General features: G+C 48.3%; 1 protein-coding gene across 1 annotated transcript; it reads right to left on the bottom strand.

The window, feature by feature from the left end:
* Window positions 1-16,999: 16,999 nt before the first annotated feature.
* On the bottom strand, window positions 17,000-18,494 carry LOC147084144 (uncharacterized). Its single transcript, XM_085979853.1, has one exon. The coding sequence runs from the start codon at window positions 18,419-18,421 to the stop codon at window positions 17,081-17,083; it is 1,341 nt and encodes a 446-aa protein (XP_085835979.1). The 5' UTR covers window positions 18,422-18,494; the 3' UTR covers window positions 17,000-17,080.
* Window positions 18,495-19,286: the final 792 nt, after the last annotated feature.

Below are 19,286 nucleotides of genomic sequence, written 5' to 3'. Positions count from 1 at the left end.
AGGACACGCCCAGGGATTCCATCTGGACCGGGTGCTTTGTGGGTGTTCACTCTCTTAAAAGTCTTGCTCACGTCAGCCACGGAGATTAAAAGGTAAGACGGTAGATAAACAGTGGCAGACATTTAAGGAGATATTTCATAACTCTCAGCAAAGATATATTCCAATGAGAAGGATGAACTAAGGAAGTTAAGGAGGTTATCAAATTGAAGGAAAAGGCATACAATGTTGTGAAGATTAGTGGTAGGCCAGAAGATTGGGAGATTTAAAAAACTTGGAAAGGATAACAAAAAATAATAGCGAGAAGATGAATTATGAGAGTAAACTGGCAAGAAATATAAAAACAGACAGTAAGAGCTTCTACAAGTATATAAAAAGTGTGGTGTATGTGCCTTTAAGAGCCCCAGGTGTGCGTAATGCCGGTAATTGCCACTTGGGCTATATAAGCCTGTGTATTGTGTATATCCTTTAGAAACCCCCCCCCCCAGACTTGCTTAGTAAATACCTATGAACCAACTCCTGTCTTCAGTGTCTTTATCTACACACGGACACTACAGTGGCGACGAAGTGGAAACGGACTTACCTGCAATTCGGCAGCACCTCAAGGACATCGATTCCTCCAGCGTCCAGAAGACTCAAGGAAGTAAGAGAAACTGTGGTTTCACCAGCTGGCCAAGCTGGTGACAGGTACTGCGCTAATCCTTCCTGGGCGTCAGGCTGGAGCTCCAGCGGCGGGCTCTACAGCTGAGACAGGCAGCGAAATTGGAGGCAAGCAATAACGGACTGGGAGGGTGCACTCGAGAGACGGCCAGCGCGGCAAGCAGGTCAGCGTTTCGACCTCCGTCGGGAACGAGTCTCCAACAGTGAATAAACGGAAACCACAGTAAAACAGCGTTGTTATCGGTAGCAGCGGCGGGAAAGCGCGGGAAGCGCCATATCTTTTCTGAAATGCCTAAATCTGGTAATATTGAGGCTTTTGATGGCGAAATAGAAGATTGGACCACATATGTGGAAAGAGTAGAGGTTTATTGCACTGCAAATGGAATAACAGATGAAAAAAAAGCTTCAGTACTTCTGAACTTAATGGGCGCGAAGACATACGGGCTGTTACGAAATTTAATCACTCCAGCCAAACCAAAGGACAAGACTTTTAAAGAAATTGTTGATGCCCTGCAGGAGCATTTAGGCCCGACACCGCTGCTGATAGCGGAACGATTCAAGTTCTTCAAGAGAAATCAACACAAGAATGAAAGTAACGCTGATTACCTAACCGAATTAAGAAAGCTATCAAAGTACTGCCAATTCGGACCAGGACTATCAGATTATCTTCGAGACAAATTTGTTTGCGGTCTCTTAAGTGAAGGAACACAAAAAAGACTGCTTTCTGAAAAAGATTTAACATTGGACAAAGCTTTCAGTATGGCTGTATCATACGAAGCAGCAGCAAAAGGAGCTGCAGAGATACAACAAGAGACACAGGACTTCGGCACCCATAAAATGACACAGGAGTTCGGAAGATGTTATCGCTGCGGCAGATCCACCCATAACCAGAGGGACTGCTGGTTCAAGGGCAAGCATGCAGGCAATGTGGTAAGATTGGACACATTGCACGGGTATGCCAATCTGGACAAAATAAATCCACTGACAGAAAACAAAAAATCAATAAAGAAAAGTACAGGAAGGTACAAATGATGACGGACAATAGCTCCGAAGACCAGAATAGCGATAGCGACTCCGAAAACAAGAGACTAAGCTGTCTCAAATTACATAATGTACTTGCCAAAGAGGATTACCAAACCATTTGGGTTACCCTCACAATAGCAGGGTCCCCAGTTAAAATGGAGCTAGATACAGGATCAGCTCTAACCGTAATAAATCAACGAGATTACGAGAGGCTATTTTCGCATATACCTCTAAAAGACACATCCATTATCTTAAAAACATATACGGGGCAGAAAGTCTACCCCAAAGGAAAAATAAGGGTGCCTGTGGTATACAACGGCAAAGAAATACAAAAGTTGTATTTATACATTCTACAAGATGGTGGTCCACCGTTGTTGGGACGTGAATGGATAAGGAAGATACGTTTAGACTGGCACTCCATTCAGGCACTGACGGTGACCAGTAAGGGAAAAAAAACAATGATGACATCATACCTGAACGATTAAAAGACATCTTGGCCAACGCCAAAGAAGTGTTTCAAGAGAAACTAGGAACCTTGAAAGGCATCACCGCCTCAATAAAAGTGGAAGATACAGCAATTCCAAAATTTTTTAAGGCAAGACTGGTGCCATACGCAATACGTCCGGCAGTCGAGGCAGAGCTGAAGAATTTGGAAAAGGCAGGCGTATTATCCAAAATAGATTGGAGCGAATGGGCAACACCCATTGTTCCAGTCATGAAAAAAACATTGAAAAATAACTCTGAGGAACAGAAAAAAATTCGCATCTGTGGGGACTTTAAGGTGACTGTAAACCCGGTCCTTCACACGGTACAGTATCCTCTTCCGAGGATAGAAGATATTTTCGCCTCACTATCCGGAGGGAAACGTTTCACAAAAATTGACTTGGCACAGGCATATCTACAGATGGAGGTTGAGGAGACCTCTAAAAAGTATCTCACAATAAACACACACAAAGGCCTGTACCAGTACAATCGACTGGTTTTTGGAATAGCATCAGCTCCAGCTATCTGGCAAAGAGCTATGGAGCAAGTCCTACAAGGGATTCCGGGAACTCAATGCTACCTAGACGACATCCTTATAACAGGAGAAAACGACAACGAGCACCTTGCCAATTTGGAGCAGGTGCTCACTAGGCTGAAAGAACGGGGCCTACGAGCAAATCGCCCCAAGTGCGAATTTTTCCAAAATCAGATATCATATTGTGGCCACATAATTAATAAGGAAGGGTTGCATAAGTCACCTGAAAAAAATTGAAGCAGTTATAAAAGCCCCAGCACCTGAAAATGTTTCACAATTAAGGTCATTCCTGGGATTAATAAATTACTATCATAAATTTTTACCGAACTTATCAACTATTCTACACCCTCTTAATGATCTTCTACAGACAGGAGTGATTTGGAAATGGAACGAAGACTGTAAACGTGCCTTCCACAAATGTAAAGACTTAATCACATCCGAGAAAATTTTGGCTCATTACAACCCATCACTACCAATCAGACTGGCGTGCGATGCATCCCCTAACGGCATAGGAGCGGTATTGTCCCATAGATTCCCTGATGGCTCGGAACGGCCGATAGCTTTTGCGTCACGCTCATTGAACTCAGGTGAGCGTAACTATGCCCAGATAGACAGGGGAGCACTCAGCCTAGTATGGGGAGTGAAGAAATTCAACCATTACCTACACGGACAAAAATTTACCTTGCTGACTGACCATCAACCCCTCATCTCCATATTCAACCCTAAAAAAGGTGTCCCCATTATGACGGCACAAAGACTACAGAGGTGGTCCCTTTTTCTAGGGGCACACCAATACAACATTGAATACAAAGGGTCAAAACAGCATGGGAATGCTGACGGTTTATCACGCCTACCGTTGCCAACGATAGAAGAGGCACCTACAGTAGACCCAGTAGAGATATTCCACCCTACCATAGTGGAATGTCTACCGGTGACAAATTCTGCCATCTGAGGAAGGATGTTCTTGCCATGGAGGGGGTGCAGCGGCGATTCACCAGGCTGATACCAGGAATGGCGGGAATGACCTATGAGGAGAGACTATGTAGTTTAGGGATGTACACACTGGAGTTTAGAAGATTGAGAGGGGACCTCATAGAAGTGTATAAAATTCTGACAGGTCTAGACAGACTGGATGCAGAAGGAATGTTTCCCTTGGCGGGTGAGAACAGAACTAGAGGACATAATTTAAGGATAAGGGCTAAACCATTTAGGACAGAGATGAGGGGGAATTTCTTCACTCAGAGAGTGGTGAACCTGTGGAACTCATTGCCACAGAGGGCAGTGTACGCCAGCTCATTAAATATATTTAAGAGGGAATTAGATATATTTCTACGGGCAAAAGGGGTTAAGGGTTACGGAGAGAAGGCGGGGACGGGATACTGAATTAAAGGATCAGCCATGATCTCATTAAATGGCGGAGCAGGCACGAAGGGCCGAATGGCCTACTCCTGCTCCTATCTTCTATGTATCTATGAAAGGGAGACAAGAAATGACCCTACTCTCTCACGGGTCTACGATTTAACAGTGAAGGGATGGCCAGCACATGGCGAACCACTGTTGCCAGCATTCTCGCAAAGAAGAGAACAGCTGTCAGTGTGCCGAGGAACCTTGATGTGTGGATCCAGAGTGGTGATTCCACCCAAACTCCAGGATAAAGTGCTAAAGGAGCTTCACGAGGGGCATCTGGGTGGAGTGAAAATGAAGAACCTAGCTAGGGCGTTTGTATGGTGGCCAGGTATCGATGGAGACATCGAAGACATGACCAAGAGCTGCCTAGGATGCCAGAAGGTCCAAAATGCTCCGCCACAGGCCCCTCTACATCCATGGGAGTGGCCCTCATCTTCCTGGCAAAGGGTGCACATCGACTTTGCTGGTCCATTTATGGACTCAATGTTCTTAATCGCAGTTGATGCACACTCCAAGTGGCCGGAGGTAATAAAGATGTCCTCCACCACCACGGAAAAAACCATCACAGTATTAAGGACCATATTTGCCAGGAATGGGCTGCCGGAGCAGATATGTTCTGATAATGGACCGCAATTTGTGTCCGAAGAATTCAGAAAGTTCTTAAAGAACAATGGGGTAAAGCACTACATGTCCGCCCCATACCATCCCGCCACCAATGGATTGGCTGAAAGGTTTGTCCAGACCTTCAAGAAGGCCATCAAGGCCATGGGTAATGAAGACATAAAACTTCAGCACAAGGTGGATAACTTATTTGCATATAGGAATGCGACGCATATGGTTACTAACCAAACTCCCGCCATGATGTTCTACAATAGAAACCTAAGATGCCAGCTGGATTTGGTCAAGCCCAACATCCGAAGGGACGTGGAGAACCGGCAGTTTCAGGGCATGAATGAAAGGCCAACTAGGGCCTTCCAGATAGGCCAACCGGTTTTGGCCCGGGACTACCGTACCGAGAAATGGCAGCCTGGAACTATCTGCACACGATTAGGACCACTGATGTATACCGTGGACATCGGAGACAGCATAATAAGGCGCCATGCTGACCAAATCATCAAGTCATCCGAAAAGGGACAACCTACACCACCACTCTATACATCTAACGATGAAGTAGAGATACCCATATCTACCTCCGATCCGGTGATACTGGAGCCCGATGAACCCGACACTGGCCTTCAAGCCGAATCAGCCTTGCCAGAAGAACCTACTACACCACCAGAAACTACTACACCCCCGAGGCGTTATCCGGACCGAGTCAGGAAGCCTCCTGAGAGACTAACTTATAATTAATTAATACAGCAATGTATATTATTTTGCATATAACATGTAATTAATAATTACTTAAAATATGATGTACTAGTTAGCTAGAAGGGGAGGAATTGTGGTGTATGTGCCTGTAAGAGCCCCAGGTGTGCGTAATGCCGGTAATTGCCACTTGGGCTATATAAGCCTGTGTCTTGTGTATATCCTTTAGAAACCCCCCCCAGACTTGCTTAGTAAATACCTATGAACCAACTCCTGTCTTCAGTGTCTTTATCTACACACGGACACTACAAAAAGGAAGAGAGTAGCTAAAGTAAACGTTGGTCCCTTAGAGGATGAGACTAGGGAATTAATAATGGGAAACAAGGAAATGGCAGAGACGTTGAACAAATATTTTGTATCTGCCTTCATGGGACAAGACACTAAAAGCATCCCAATAATAGTGGAAAATCAAGGGGCAAAAGGGAGGGAGGAACTTAAAACTATCACTGGAGAAAAAGTACTAGGCAAACTAATGGGACTACAGGCTGACAAGTCCCCTGGACCTGATGGCCTGCATCCTAGGTTGATTCCTGTGATGAAGGGGTTGTCTTATGAGGAAAGGTTGAGCAGGTTGGGCCTATACTCATTGGAGTTTCGAAGAATGAGAGGTGATCTTATTGAAACATGCAAGATTCTGAGGGGGCTTAACAGGGTGGATGCTGAGAGCCCAGCACGTGAGTGCAAAAGACAAGGCTGAAGCGTTTGCAACCATCTTCAGCCAGAAGTGCCGAGTGGATGATCCATATCGGCCTCCTCCTGCAGTCCCCACCATCACAGAAGCCAGTCTTTAGCCAATTCGATTCACTCCACGTGATATCAAGAAACGGCTGAGCGCACTGGATTCAGCTGTTGTGGAGTATTTTAAACCAACCCTCGACACAAGGTTTTAGATCGATAGTCAAGTTGTCTTTATTGCACCGGTGGGGAAACAGTCTGCTCTGTCTTAGCCAGACCTTTCCAAATTGGTACAGCAAACACGACATTTTTATACGTTACAACACACGTCAAAATTCATTGCTGCCACCTGATTGGACCTTGGCCCGCATGCATCTTCACTGATTGGTTGCCTATGTCGCGTTATATTAAAGTACCGCCTTTATTATTGGCCGTTATCCCCCAAGCTGTTGTTTCACCTATGACCTCTGTTTCTGCCAAATGGGTCTCGTCAACATTGTACTTCTGACTCATTGTCCTCCTTTCCTGCCTCTCTAGGCCTCTTTACTTCCAACTCATTGTTTTACTTTCCTGCCAGAACAGAACTTACATCCTCTTAAGCCTCTTATGGTTCCATGTCCGGCTATCTTATCTCCACTGCCAATTCAGCAACTTAGAAAAAGATGGTCTTTATTACACCATTCAGTGAAACTGCCAGCGATGTCAGTTTAACTCTTTCCCCACTGCACACCTCATCCCATAACACGGGTACAGGGGCTCAGTAATGTTTCATTCATCAGAAAAAGACAAAGTACAACAACAACAGCTTAACAGAATCTCATCATATTCATGGGGCCATAAATATAAAAGTCACGAATAAATCCAGTAGGGAATTCAGGAGAAATGTCTTTACCCGGCGAGTGGTAGAATGGGGAACTCACTACCACAAGGAGTAGTTGAGGTGAACAGCACAGATGCATTTATGGGGAAGCCACATGAGGGAGAAAGGAATGGGAGGATATGATGATCGGGTTAATTGAAGTAGGGTGGGTGTGGGGCATAAACACTGGCATGGACCAGTTGGGCCGAATGGTCTGTTTCTGTGCTGTAGATTCTATGTAACACCATGAACAGTCAATCAAAGGGAATCATCAGCACAACAGTCTTAAAGATTAAACAGCAGTACAAGAATTTATAAAACATTCATCCACTCCATGTTCATGTCACCCCAGCTGTCTACAGGACCCTGTGCTGCAGAACAGTGTGAACTCGCTGGTGTCTCAGCAGATTCGATGACTGAGTGAATCCCTTCCCACACATGGAGCAGCTGAACGTCTTCTCTCCTGCTCGCTCCAGCTCGAGAATCTTCAGCTCCTGGGAGCTTTTAAAACTCTTCCTACAGTCAGAACATTTAAGAGGCCTCTCCCCAGTGTGAACTCGTGGGTATGCCAACAGGTTGGATGACTGAGTGAATCCCTTCCCACACATGGAGCAGGTGAATGGCCTCTCGCCAGTGTGAACTCACTGGTGTTCAACCAGAGTCGAGGACAGGCTGAATTGGACAGCAGTAGATTGCTGAATAGATTGGGAGATGGGGAAGTGCAACGAGACCTGGGTGTCCTTGTGCACCAGTCGCTGAAGATAAGCATGCAGGTGCAGCAGACGGTTAAGGTAAATGATATGTTGGCCTTCGTAGCGAGAGGGTTTGAGTACAGGAACAAGGATGTCTTGCTGCAGTTGTACAGGGCCTTGGTGAGACCACACCTTGAGTATTGTGTGCAGTTTTGGTCGCCTTATCTGAGGAAGGATGTTCTTGCCATGGAGGGAGTGCAGCGAAGATTCACCAGACTGATACCTGGGATGGCAGGAATGACATATGAGGAGAGCTAGTGTCGATTGGGCTTATACTCACTGGAGTTTAGAAGAATGAGAGGGGATCTCATTGAAACTTATAAAATTCTAACAGGACTAGACAGACTAGATGCAAGAAGGATGTTCCCAATGTCGGGGGAGTCCAGAACCAGGGAGTCACAGTCTAAGGATAAGGAGTAAGCCATTTAGGACTGAGATGAGGAGGAATTTCTTCACCCAGAGAGTGGTGAACCTGTGGAATTCTTTACCACAGAAGGCAGTAGAGGCCAATTCATTAAATATATTCAAGAAGGTGTTGGATATATTTCTTAAGGCTAAAGGGATCAAGGGATATGGGGAGAAAGCAGAGACCGGGTACTGAGTTTGGATGATCAGCCATGATCGCATTGAATGGCGGAGCAGGCTCGAGGGGCCGAATGGCCTACTTCTGCTCCTATCTTCTACGTTTCTATGTTTCTAATTGCTTCCCACACACACAGCAGGAGAACGGCTTCTCCCCAGTGTGAACTCGCTGGTGTATCAGCAGGTTGGATGTCCAAGTGAATCCCTTCCAACACACGGAGCAGGTGAAAGGCCTTTCATTAGTGTGAACTCTTTGGTGTCTCAGCAGGTTGGATGAGCAGGTGAATCGCAACCCACACACACAGCAGGTGAACGGCCTCTCCCCAGTGTGAACTCGCTGGTGTTCGATCAGCGTCGAGGACTGAGTGAATCTCTTCCCACACACGGAGCAGGAGAACGGCCTCTCCTCACTGTGAATTTGTTGGTGTTCCAGCTGTCTCGAGGACCGAGTGAATCCCTGCCCACACACGGAGCAGGTGAACAGCCGCTCCCCAGTGTGAACAAGCTGGTGTGTCGTCAAATTCCCGGAGCTTTTAAACCTTTTCCCAGTCAGAACATTTAAACGGTCTCTCATCAGTGTGAACTCGCTGGTATGTTCGCAGGATGGATGTCTTAGTGAATCCCTTCCCACACACACAGCAGGTGAACGGCCTCTCCCCAGTGTGAATTCGCTGGTGAGTCATCAGATTCCGAGAGCTTTTAAAGCTCTTCCCAAAGTCAGAACACATAAACGGCCTCTCATCGGTGTAAATAAGCTGGTGTTCCTTCAAAGCCCTGGAGTTTTTAAAACTCTGCGAACTGTAAGAACAGTTTTATGATTTCTTGTCAGTGTGAACAAGCTGGTTTCTCAGCAGTTGGGATGGATAAACAAATCCCTTTCCACACACGGAGCAGGTGGACGCACTGTCCCCAGAGTGACTGTGCCGATGAACTTCCGATGCAGACAGGGAACTGAATCCCTTTCCGCAGTCCCCACCTTTACCCGGTTTCTCCCCGGTGTGATGGTGCACGTGTCTCGCCAGGGCAGGCGATCGGCTGAATCCAAGTCCACACACGAAACACGTGCGGTTTGTCCGTGCTGTGATCGCTGCTCTCTCCTTCCATGTGCAAAGGCCGATGATATTCAGGTCGTGATGAATCGAGCGACTCTGTCAGATTTTGAGTTGATGTTTGGTTTGAGCTTCCTGTCTGTAAATGCTCCACTTCTAAAACCCTATAAAAGGAGTTTAGAAAGGGGGTAAGAGGGAGAATGTTGTCTCATGTCGCCCTTTCCCAGCACAGGGGCAGTGAAGCTGATTTTCAGGCCCCAGCTGCTGCACAGGTTGGTTGAAAGGATCAACAGTAATGGCGGCTGCAATCCCCACAAGCCCCCGCGCTCCAGAAAGCGCTCCGGCCGCCGCGCTGAGTTGTGGCTGACACTGCGCATGTGCCCCATGGCCCCGCCCTCTCCTGCTCCACAGGCGCCCGGCCCGCACCGCGTATGCTCAGCACACACCCCGCCTGAATCACCGGCAAAGAGTGAGTTTTATCGTTTTTTTTTTATATATAGTGGAGAAGCGTGGGCGGGGAGATAAATAAAAAGAAAATACAAACCGGACTGTCCCAGCACCCTCCCGGCACCGAGTGGAGCAGATTGAGCGGCCGCAGCCCCTTGTCTTCTGCAGGGAGCCGGACTGGGGCACGTCATCAACTCCACGGCAGTGACTCACGGGAGCTCCGACCAATAGGGAGAGAGCGGGCGGAGCTTGGCGGCGGGTCCTCCAACCAATCGGGGTGTCCGAGGGGTGGGACTTCCGCCGCCTGCTTCTCCCGCTGCTGAGACAAGTGGAATGCAGCAGAGGGCGCTCTTCTGAGTTTGGGACTCAGGCCTGTTAGTGGAGCAGTGCAGAGTGAACTTTACTCTGCACTGGGCTTTACTCCCTCAGCACTGCACTGGAGGGGCAGCACAGAGTTTTAGACTCCAGTCTCTGGAGTGGGACTTCAACCCACAATCTTCTGACTCAGAGGCGAGAGTGCTGCTGCCTGAGCCACGACTGACACTCTGTATCTAACCTGTGCTGTACCTGCCCTGGGAGTGTTTGATGGGACAGTGTAGAGGGAGCTTTACTCTGTACCTGCCCTGGGAGTGATTGATGGGACAGTGTAGAGGGAGCTTTACTCTGTATCTAACCCGTGCTGTACCTGCCATGGAAGAACTATGTGAGACTCTAGAACTGATATAAATTATCTTTACTGACATTCAGACATGACTGTTTCACCCGATAACAAAGTGATACAACCTTATTCTGGGGAGCACCACTCAGAACCGAGAGTGATCAGGACCATGTTCTGGGAGAGTCTAACCACCTCTGCTTGACATTCAAGGGCAATAGCATCACCGAATCCCCCACCATCCTGGGGGTCACCATTGACCAGAAACTTAACTGGACCATCCACATAAATACAGTGGCAACAAGAGCAGGATATGCTGCTCGGGTTTGATGAAGTTGGCTCGTGGAGCATAAACACCAGCATGGACCTGTTGGGCCGAATGGCCCCTCTCTGTGCTGTACACTCGATGTAGCAGTCAGGAAACGGGATTGCTCGGACCTGTCCATTCACCTCCTCCTGAAGCCCTGCTGAATGGCCTCTCCTCAGTGCGATAGTGTTCCTGCGAGCTTTTAAATCTCTTCCCACAGTCAGAACATTTTACAGGGTCTCAGTGGTAACTCGCAGCTCTCTAAATAGGTTGGACTGTTGTGGAGTATTTTAAGCCAACACTCGACACAAGGTTTTAGGTCAATAGTCAAGTTGTCTTTATTACACCGGTGGGGAAACAGTCTGCTCTGTCTTAGCCAGACTTCTCCAAATTGGTACAGCAAACACGACATTTTTATACATTAAATACACGTCATTCCTGCCACCTGATTGGACCTTGGCCCGTGTTGTATCCGTGTGTTAATAGAGACACGGAAGGCAGGAGTAGGTTTCACAGGTGTTTACTGAACAAAGTCTGGAGGTGAACTAAAAGATACAAAACACTATACAGGCTTATAGAGCCTGAGTGGCCATTACCGGCATTACAGTACACAGGGGCCCTTAAAGGCACATACACCACAATTCCTCCCCTTTTAAACAACCAGTACATAACATTTTAAATAAATGTTATTTAACATGTTTACAAGAACAATAATATACATATTGCTGCAGTTAATCAATTATAAGTCAGTCTCTCTGGAGGCTTCCTGACTCGGTCCGGATAACGCCTCGGTGGTGTAGTAGTTTTCGGTGGTGTAGTAGGTTCTTTTGGCAAGGTTGATTCGGTTGGAATGCCAGTGTCGGGTTCATCTGGTTCTGGCATCACTGGATCGGAGGTAGATACTATGGGTATCTCTGCTTCATCATCAGGTGTATAGAGTTGTGGTGTAGGTTGTCCCTTTTCGGATGACTCTATGATCTGGTCAGCATGGCGCCTTATTATGCTTTCTCCAATGTCCACGGTATACATCAGTGGTCCTAGTCGTGTGCAAATAGTTCCAGGCTGCCATTTCTCGGTACGGTAGTCCCGGGCCAAAACTTGTTGACCTATCTGGAAGGTTCTAGTTGGCCTTTCATTCATGCCTTGAAATTGCCGGTTCTCTACGTCCCTTCTGATGTTTGGCTTGATCAAATCCAGCCGGCATCTTAGTCTTCTATTGAAAAACATCATGGCGGAAGTCTGGTTTGTAACCATATGTGTTGAATTCCTGTATGCAAACAAGAAGTTATCTACCTTATGCTGTAGATTTATGTCTTCATTACCCATGGCTTTTATGGCCTTCTTGAAGGTCTGGACAAACCTTTCAGCCAATCCATTGGTGGCGGGATGGTATGGGGCGGACGTGTAGTGCTTAACCCCATTGTTTTTTAAGAACTTCCTGAATTCTTCGGACACAAATTGTGGTCCATTATCAGAACAGATCTGTTCAGGCAGCCCATTCCTGGCAAATATGGTCCTTAATACTGTGATGGTTTTTTCCGTGGTGGTGGAGGACATCTTTATTACCTCCGGCCACTTGGAGTGTGCATCAACCGCGATTAAGAACATTGAGTCCATAAATGGACCAGCAAAGTCGATGTGTACCCTTTGCCATGGAGATGAGGGCCACTCCCATGGATGTAGAGGGGCTTGTGGTGGGGCGTTTTGGACCTTCTGGCATCCTAGACAGCCCTTGGTCATTTCTCTGGCTAGGTTCTTCATTTTCACTCCACCCAGATGCCCCTCGTGAAGCTCCTTTAGCACTTTATCCTGGAGTTTGGGTGGAATCACCACTCTGGATCCACACATCAAGGTTCCTCGGCACACTGACAGCTGTTCCCTTCTTTGCGAGAATGCTGGCAACAGTGGTTCACCATGTGCTGGCCATCCCTTCACCGTTAAATCATAGACTCGTGAGAGAGTCGGGTCATTTCTCGTTTCCTTTTCAATGGCAGAATTTGTTACTGGTAGACATTGTACTATGGTAGAGTGGAACATTTCCACTGGGTCCACTGTAGGTGCCTCTTCTACCGTTGGCAACGGTAGATGCGATAAATCGTCAGAATACAAAGGATCAAAACAGCATGGAAATGCTATGTCATATTGGTGTGCCCCTAGGAAAAGGGACCACCTCTGTAGCCTTTGTGCTGTCATAATGGGAATGCCCTTTTTAGGGTTGAATATGGAGACGAGGGGTTGATGGTCAGTCAACAAGGTAAATTTTTGTCCGTGTAGGTAATGGTTGAATTTCTTCACTCCCCATACCAGGCTGAGTGCTTCCCTGTCGATCTGGGCATAGTTACGCTCAGCTGAGTTCAATGAGCGTGACGCAAAAGCTATCGGCCGTTCTGAGCCATCAGGGAATCTATGTCATAATACCGCTCCGACGCCATAAGGGGATGCATCGCACGCCAGTCTGATTGGCAGTGATGGGTTGTAATGAGCCAAAACTTCCTTGGACGTGATGAAGCCTTTACATTTATGGAAGGCACGTTTACAGTCCTCACTGCATTCCCAAATTACTCCCGTTTGTAGCAGTTCGTTAAGAGGGTGCAGAACAGTTGACAAGTTCGGTAAAAATTTATGGTAGTAATTTATCAATCCCAGGAACGACCTTAATTGTGAGACATTTTCAGATGCTGGTGCTTTTATGACCGCTTCAATTTTCTCAGGGGACTTATGCAACCCTTCTTCGTTAATTATGTGGCCACAATATGATATTTGTTTCTGGAAAAATTTGCACTTGGGGCGGTTTGCTCATAGGCCCCGTTCTCTCAGCCTAGTGAGCACCTTCTCCAAATTGGCAAGGTGTTCGTTGTCGTTTTCTCCTGTTACAAGGATGTCATCTAGGTAGCATTGAGTCCCAGGAATCCCTTGCAGGACTTGTTCCATAGCTCTTTGCCAGATCCGAAAACCAGTCGATTGTACTGGTACAGGCCTTTGTGTGTGTTTATTGTGAGATACTTTTTAGAGGCCTCCTCAACCTCCATCTGTAGATATACCTGTGCCAAGTCAATTTTTGTGAAACGTTTCCCTCCGGATAGTGAGGCGAAAATATCTTCTATCCTCAGAAGAGGATACTGTACCGTGTGAAGGATTGGGTTTACAGTCACCTTGAAGTCCCCACAGATGCGAATTTTTCTCTGTTCTTCAGATTTATCATTATTTAACGTTTTCTTCATGACCGGGACGATGGGTGTTGCCCACTCGCTCCAATCTATCTTGGATAACACGCCTGTCTTTTCCAAATTCTCCAGCTCTGCCTCGACTGCTGGACGAATTGCGTATGGCACCGGCCTTGCCTTAAAAAACTTGGGAATTGCCGCATCTTCCACCTTTATTGAGGCGGTGACACCTTGCAAGGTTCCTAGTTCCTGTTGGAACACTTCTTTGGCGTTGGCCAAGATGCCTTTTAATCGTTCAGGTATGATGTCATCATCATTTTTTTTCTTACTGGTCACCGTCAGTGCCTGAATGGAGTGCCAGTCCAAACATATCTTCCTGATCCATTCACGTCCCAACAGCGGTGGGCCACCATCTTGCAGAACGTATAAATACAACTTCTGTATTTCCTTGCCATTGTATACAACAGGCACCCTTATTTTCCCTTTTGGGTATACTTTCTGCCCCGTATATGTTTTCAAGATAATGGATGTGTCTTTCAAAGGTATATGCGGAAATAGGCGCTCGTAATCCCGTCGACTTATGACGGTTAGGGCTGATCCTGTATCTAGCTCCATTTTAACTGGGGACCCCGCTATCGTGAGGGTAACCCAAATGGTCTGGTAATCTTCTTTGGCAATTACATTATGTAATTTGAGAGAGCTTAGTCTCTTGTTTGCGGAGTCGCTATTGCTCTTCTGGTCTTTGGAGCTACTGTCCGTCATAATTTGTACCTTTCTGTACTTTTCCTTATTGATTTTTTTTCTGTCAGTGGATTTTTTGTTTCCAGATCGGCATACACGTGTAATGTGTCCCATCTTTCCGCATTGCCTGCATGCTTTGTCCTTGAACCAGCAGTCCCTCTGGTCATGGGTGGATCTGCCGCAGCGATAACATCTCTCAAAACCCCGTGTCATTTCATGGGTGCCGAAATGCTGTGGCTTTTGCTGTATCTTTGCAGCTCCTCTTGCTGCTGCTTCGTATGATACAGCCACACTGAAAGCCTTGTCCAGTGTCAAAATCTTTCTCAGAAAGTAGCTTTTTTTCTGTTCCTTCACTTAGGAGACCGCAGACGACTTTGTCTCGTAGAGAATCTGCCAGTCCTGTCCCGAATTGGCAGTGTAGGGTATCAACAATCTCCTTAAAATTCTTGTCCATCGGTTTGGCTGGAGTGATTAAGTTTCGTAACAGCCCGTATGTCCTTGCGCCCATTAGATTTAGAAGTACCGATGCCTTATCATCTTTAATTTCATTCGCTGTGCAATATTTCTCCACTCTTTCCACATATGTGGTCCAATTCTCTATATTGTTATCGAAAGCATTAATATTGCCAGCCTTAGGCATCTTGGGAAAAAAATGGCGCCTCCCGCGCTTTCCTTCCTTTCCTGCAGAAAAAATGGCGCTTCCTGCGCTTTCCCGCCGCTGCTGCTGCTGACAACGCTGTTTTCCGCAGTTTTTATTTACAGGTGGAGACTCGTACCCGCCGGACACTCTGGGACTTTTCCCTCCCTCTGCTTCTCCGAACGCCGACCTGCTTTGCAGCGCCGGCCGTCTCCCGAGTGCTCCCCCCCTCTGTCTGTGTTTGCCTCCGCCTTCGCTGCTGGGCCCCATTGCAGAGCCAGCCGATGGAGCCCCAGCCCGCCGCCCAGGAAGGATTATTGCAGTACCTGCCACCAGCTCGGCTAGCTGGTGAAACCACAGTTTTTTTTTTCGTTTTTTTTTCTTGCTTTTCTTTGACTTTCGTCTGAGGAATCGATCTTCTTGAGGTGCTGCCGAATTGCAGGTAAATCCGTTTCCACTTCGTCGCCACTGTTGTATCCATGTGTTAATAGAGACACGGAAGGCAGGAGTAGGTTTCACAGGTGTTTACTGAACAAAGTCTGGAGGTGAACTAAAAGATACAAAACACTATACAGGATTATATAGCCCGAGTGGTCATTACCGGCATTACAGTACACAGGGGCTCTTAAAGGCACATACACCACAGCCCGCATGCATCTTCACTGATTGGTTGCCTATGCTGCGTTACATTAAAGTACCGCCTTTATTACTGGCCGTTATCCCCCAAGCTGTTGTTGCACCTATGACCTCTGTTTCTGCCAAATGGGTCTCGTCAACATTGTACTTCTGACTCATTGTCCTCCTTTCCTGCCTCTAGGCCTCTTTCATTGTTTTACTTTCCTGCCAGAACAGAACTTACATCCTCTAGGCCTCTTTATGGTTCCATGTCCAGCTAGGTTATCTCAACTGTCAGTTCAGCAACTTAGAAAAAGCTTACTACTGCAAAAGGCCTATTAGATTATTGTCTTTGTTACACCATTCAGTGAAACTGCCAGCGATGTCAGTTTAACTCTTTCCCCACTGCAGGACGCTCAGTGAACGGCGACTGTCCGGTGTGAACTCGCTGGTGTCCGAGCAGGCTGGACGACTGAGTTTATCCCTTCCTTCACTGGGAGCAGGTGAACGGCCTCTCTCTACTTCAAAGTGACTGCTGTTTCAGTTGGCTGGAGAACTGAGTCAATCCCGTGCCGCCTATGCAGTCGGTGAACGGTCTCTCCCCGATGTGAACTCACTGGTGTATCAGCAGGAGGGTGGACTGAGCAAATCCCTTCCCACACACGGACCAGGTGAACGGTCTTTCCCCAGTGCGAACTCGCTGGTTTCTTCGCAGGAGGGTGGACCGAGCGAATCCCTTCCCACACACGGAGCAGGTGAACGGCCTCTCCCCGGTGTGAACTCGCTGGTGTATCAGCAGGAGGGTGGACCGAGCGAATCCCATCCCACACACGGAGCAGGTGAACGGCCTCTCCCCGGTGTGAACTCGCTGGTGTATCAGCAGGAGGGTGGACCGAGCGAATCCCATCCCACACACGGAGCAGGTGAACGGACTCTCTCCAGTGTGAACTCGCTGGTGTATCAACAGGAGGGTGGACTATGTGAATCCCTTCCCACACATGGAGCAGGTGAACGGCCTCCCCCAGTGTGAACTCTGTGGTGTATCAGCAGGAGGGTGGACCGAGCGAATCGCATCCCACACACGGAGCAGGTGAACGGCCTCTCCCCGGTGTGAAGTTGCTCGTGTCTCAGCAGGACGGTGGACTGAGCGAATCTCTTCCCACACACGGAGCAGGTGAATGGCCTCCCCCAGTGTGAACTCGCTGGTGTCTCAGCAGATTGGATGACCAAGCGAATCCCTTACCACACACAGAGCAGGTGAACGGCCTCGCGCCGGTGTGAGCAGGCTGGTGTATCAGCAGGAGGGTGGACCGAGCGAATCCCTTCCCACACACGGAGCAGGTGAACGGCCTCGCCCTGGTGTGAACTCGCTGATGCGTCAGCAGGTCCGCAGAGTTCACAAACCTCTTGTGACAGTGAGAGCAGCCGTATGGTCTCTCTCCAGTGTGCAGCCGCTGGTGCTTCATCAGGTACTGGGAGCATTTAAAGCTCTTCCCACAGTCTGAACATTTAAAGGGTCTCTCGTCAGAATGAACTCGCTGGTGTCTCAGCAGGTTGGACAAACATGTGAAGTCCTTCCTACACACGGGGCAGGTGAACGGCCTCTCCCTGGTGTGAACTTGCTGGTGTAACTGCAGGTTGGTCGACTGAGCGAATCCCTTCCCACACACGGGGCAGGTGAACGGTCTCTCCCCAGTATGAACTCGCTGGTGTCTCCGCATGTGGGAGGACTGAGCGAATCCCTTCCCACACACTGGGCAGGTGAACGGCCTCTTCCCGGTGTGAACTCGCTGGTGTCTCCGCAGGTGGGAGGACTGAGCAAATCCCTTCCCACACACTGGGCAGGTGAACGGCGTCTTCCCGGTGTGAACTCGCTGGTGGGTCTGCAAGCTGAATGAATGAGCGAATCCCTTCCCACACACGGAGCAGGTGAACGGTCTCTCCCCGGTGTGAACTCGCTGGTGTGTCCGCAGGTTGGAGGACTGAGCGAATCCCTCCCCACACACTGGGCAGGTGAACAGCGACTTCCCGGTGTGAACTCTCTGGTGGGTTCGCAGGTGGGAGGATTGAGCGAATCCCTTCCCACACACGGAGCAGGTGAATGGCCTCTCCCCGGTGTGAGCTCGCTGGTGTCTCAGCAGATTGGATGACCAAGCGAATTCCTTCCCACACACGGGGCAGGTGAACGGCCTCTCCCCGGTGTGAGTTCGCCGATGAGCTTCCAGTGCATACGGGTGAAGGTATCCCTTCCCGCAGTCCTCGCATTTATGCAATCGGTTCCCACTGTGACTGCGCTCGTGGCTAGTCAGCTGGGCAAACCCCTTCCCACAGTCCTCACATTCATACCATTTCTCTCCAGTGTGCCTGCCCTTGGGGCCCTCCAGGTTGGGCAATCGGCTGAATGTACGTCCACACATGGAACACATGTGCACTTTTTCTGCACTGCGATCGCTGCTCTTTCCTTCCATGTGCAAAGGCCGATGATATTCAGGTCCTGATGAAGCCAGTGACTCTGTCAATCTTGATGTGATGTTTGGTCTGAGCTTCCTGTCTGAAAATGTTCCACTTCTAAAACCCTGTAAAAGGAGTTTAGAAAGGGGGTAAGAGGGAGAATGTTGTCTCATGTCTCCCTTTCCCAGCCCAGGGGCAGTGAAGCTGATTTTCAGGCCCCAGTTGCTGCACAGGTTGGTTGAAAGGATCAACAGTAATGGCGGCTGCAATCCCCACAAGACCCCATGCTCCAGAAAGCGCTCCGGCCGCCACGCTGAGTTGTGGCTGACCCTGCGCATGCGCCCCATGGCCCCACCCTCTCCTGCTCCACAGGGTCAGGACCTCCTCTCCAGCTCAGGTGTGCTGGGGCCAATTGTGACATAGAAACATAGAAGATAGGAGTATGCCATTCGGCCCCTCGAGCCTGCTCCGCCATTCAATCAGATCATGGCTGATCATCCAAACTCAGTACCCTGTCCCTGCCTTCTCCCCATACCCCTTGATCCCTTTAGCCTTAAGAACTATATCTAACTCCTTCTTGAATATATTTAATGATTTGGCCTCAACTGCCTTCTGTGGTAGAGAATACCACAGGTTCACCACTCGCTGGGTGAAGAAATTCTTCCTCATCTCAGTCCTAAATGGCTTACCCAGTTTCTTTAGACTGTGACCCCTGGTTCTGGACTCCCCGGCCATCGAGAACATCCTTCCTGCATCTAGTCTGTCTAGTCCTGTTAGAATTTTATAAGTTTCAATGAGATCCCCTCTCATTCTTCTAAACTCCAGCGAGTATAAGCCCAATCGACCCAATCTCTCCTCATACGTCATTCCTGCCATCCCAGG

Source organism: Somniosus microcephalus, unplaced genomic scaffold (genome assembly GCF_052327205.1).
Source record: "Somniosus microcephalus isolate GS21.2 unplaced genomic scaffold, FLI_Smic_1.0 scaffold1, whole genome shotgun sequence".
NCBI classification, from domain to species: domain Eukaryota; kingdom Metazoa; phylum Chordata; class Chondrichthyes; order Squaliformes; family Somniosidae; genus Somniosus; species Somniosus microcephalus.
This window is presented reverse-complemented; position numbering and strand designations above follow the sequence as displayed.

Coding starts and splice junctions, on each gene's coding strand:
- LOC147084144 (XM_085979853.1), bottom strand. CDS start 18,421: ATGGAAGGAAAGAGCAGCGATCGCAGTGCAGAAAAAGTGCACATGTGT.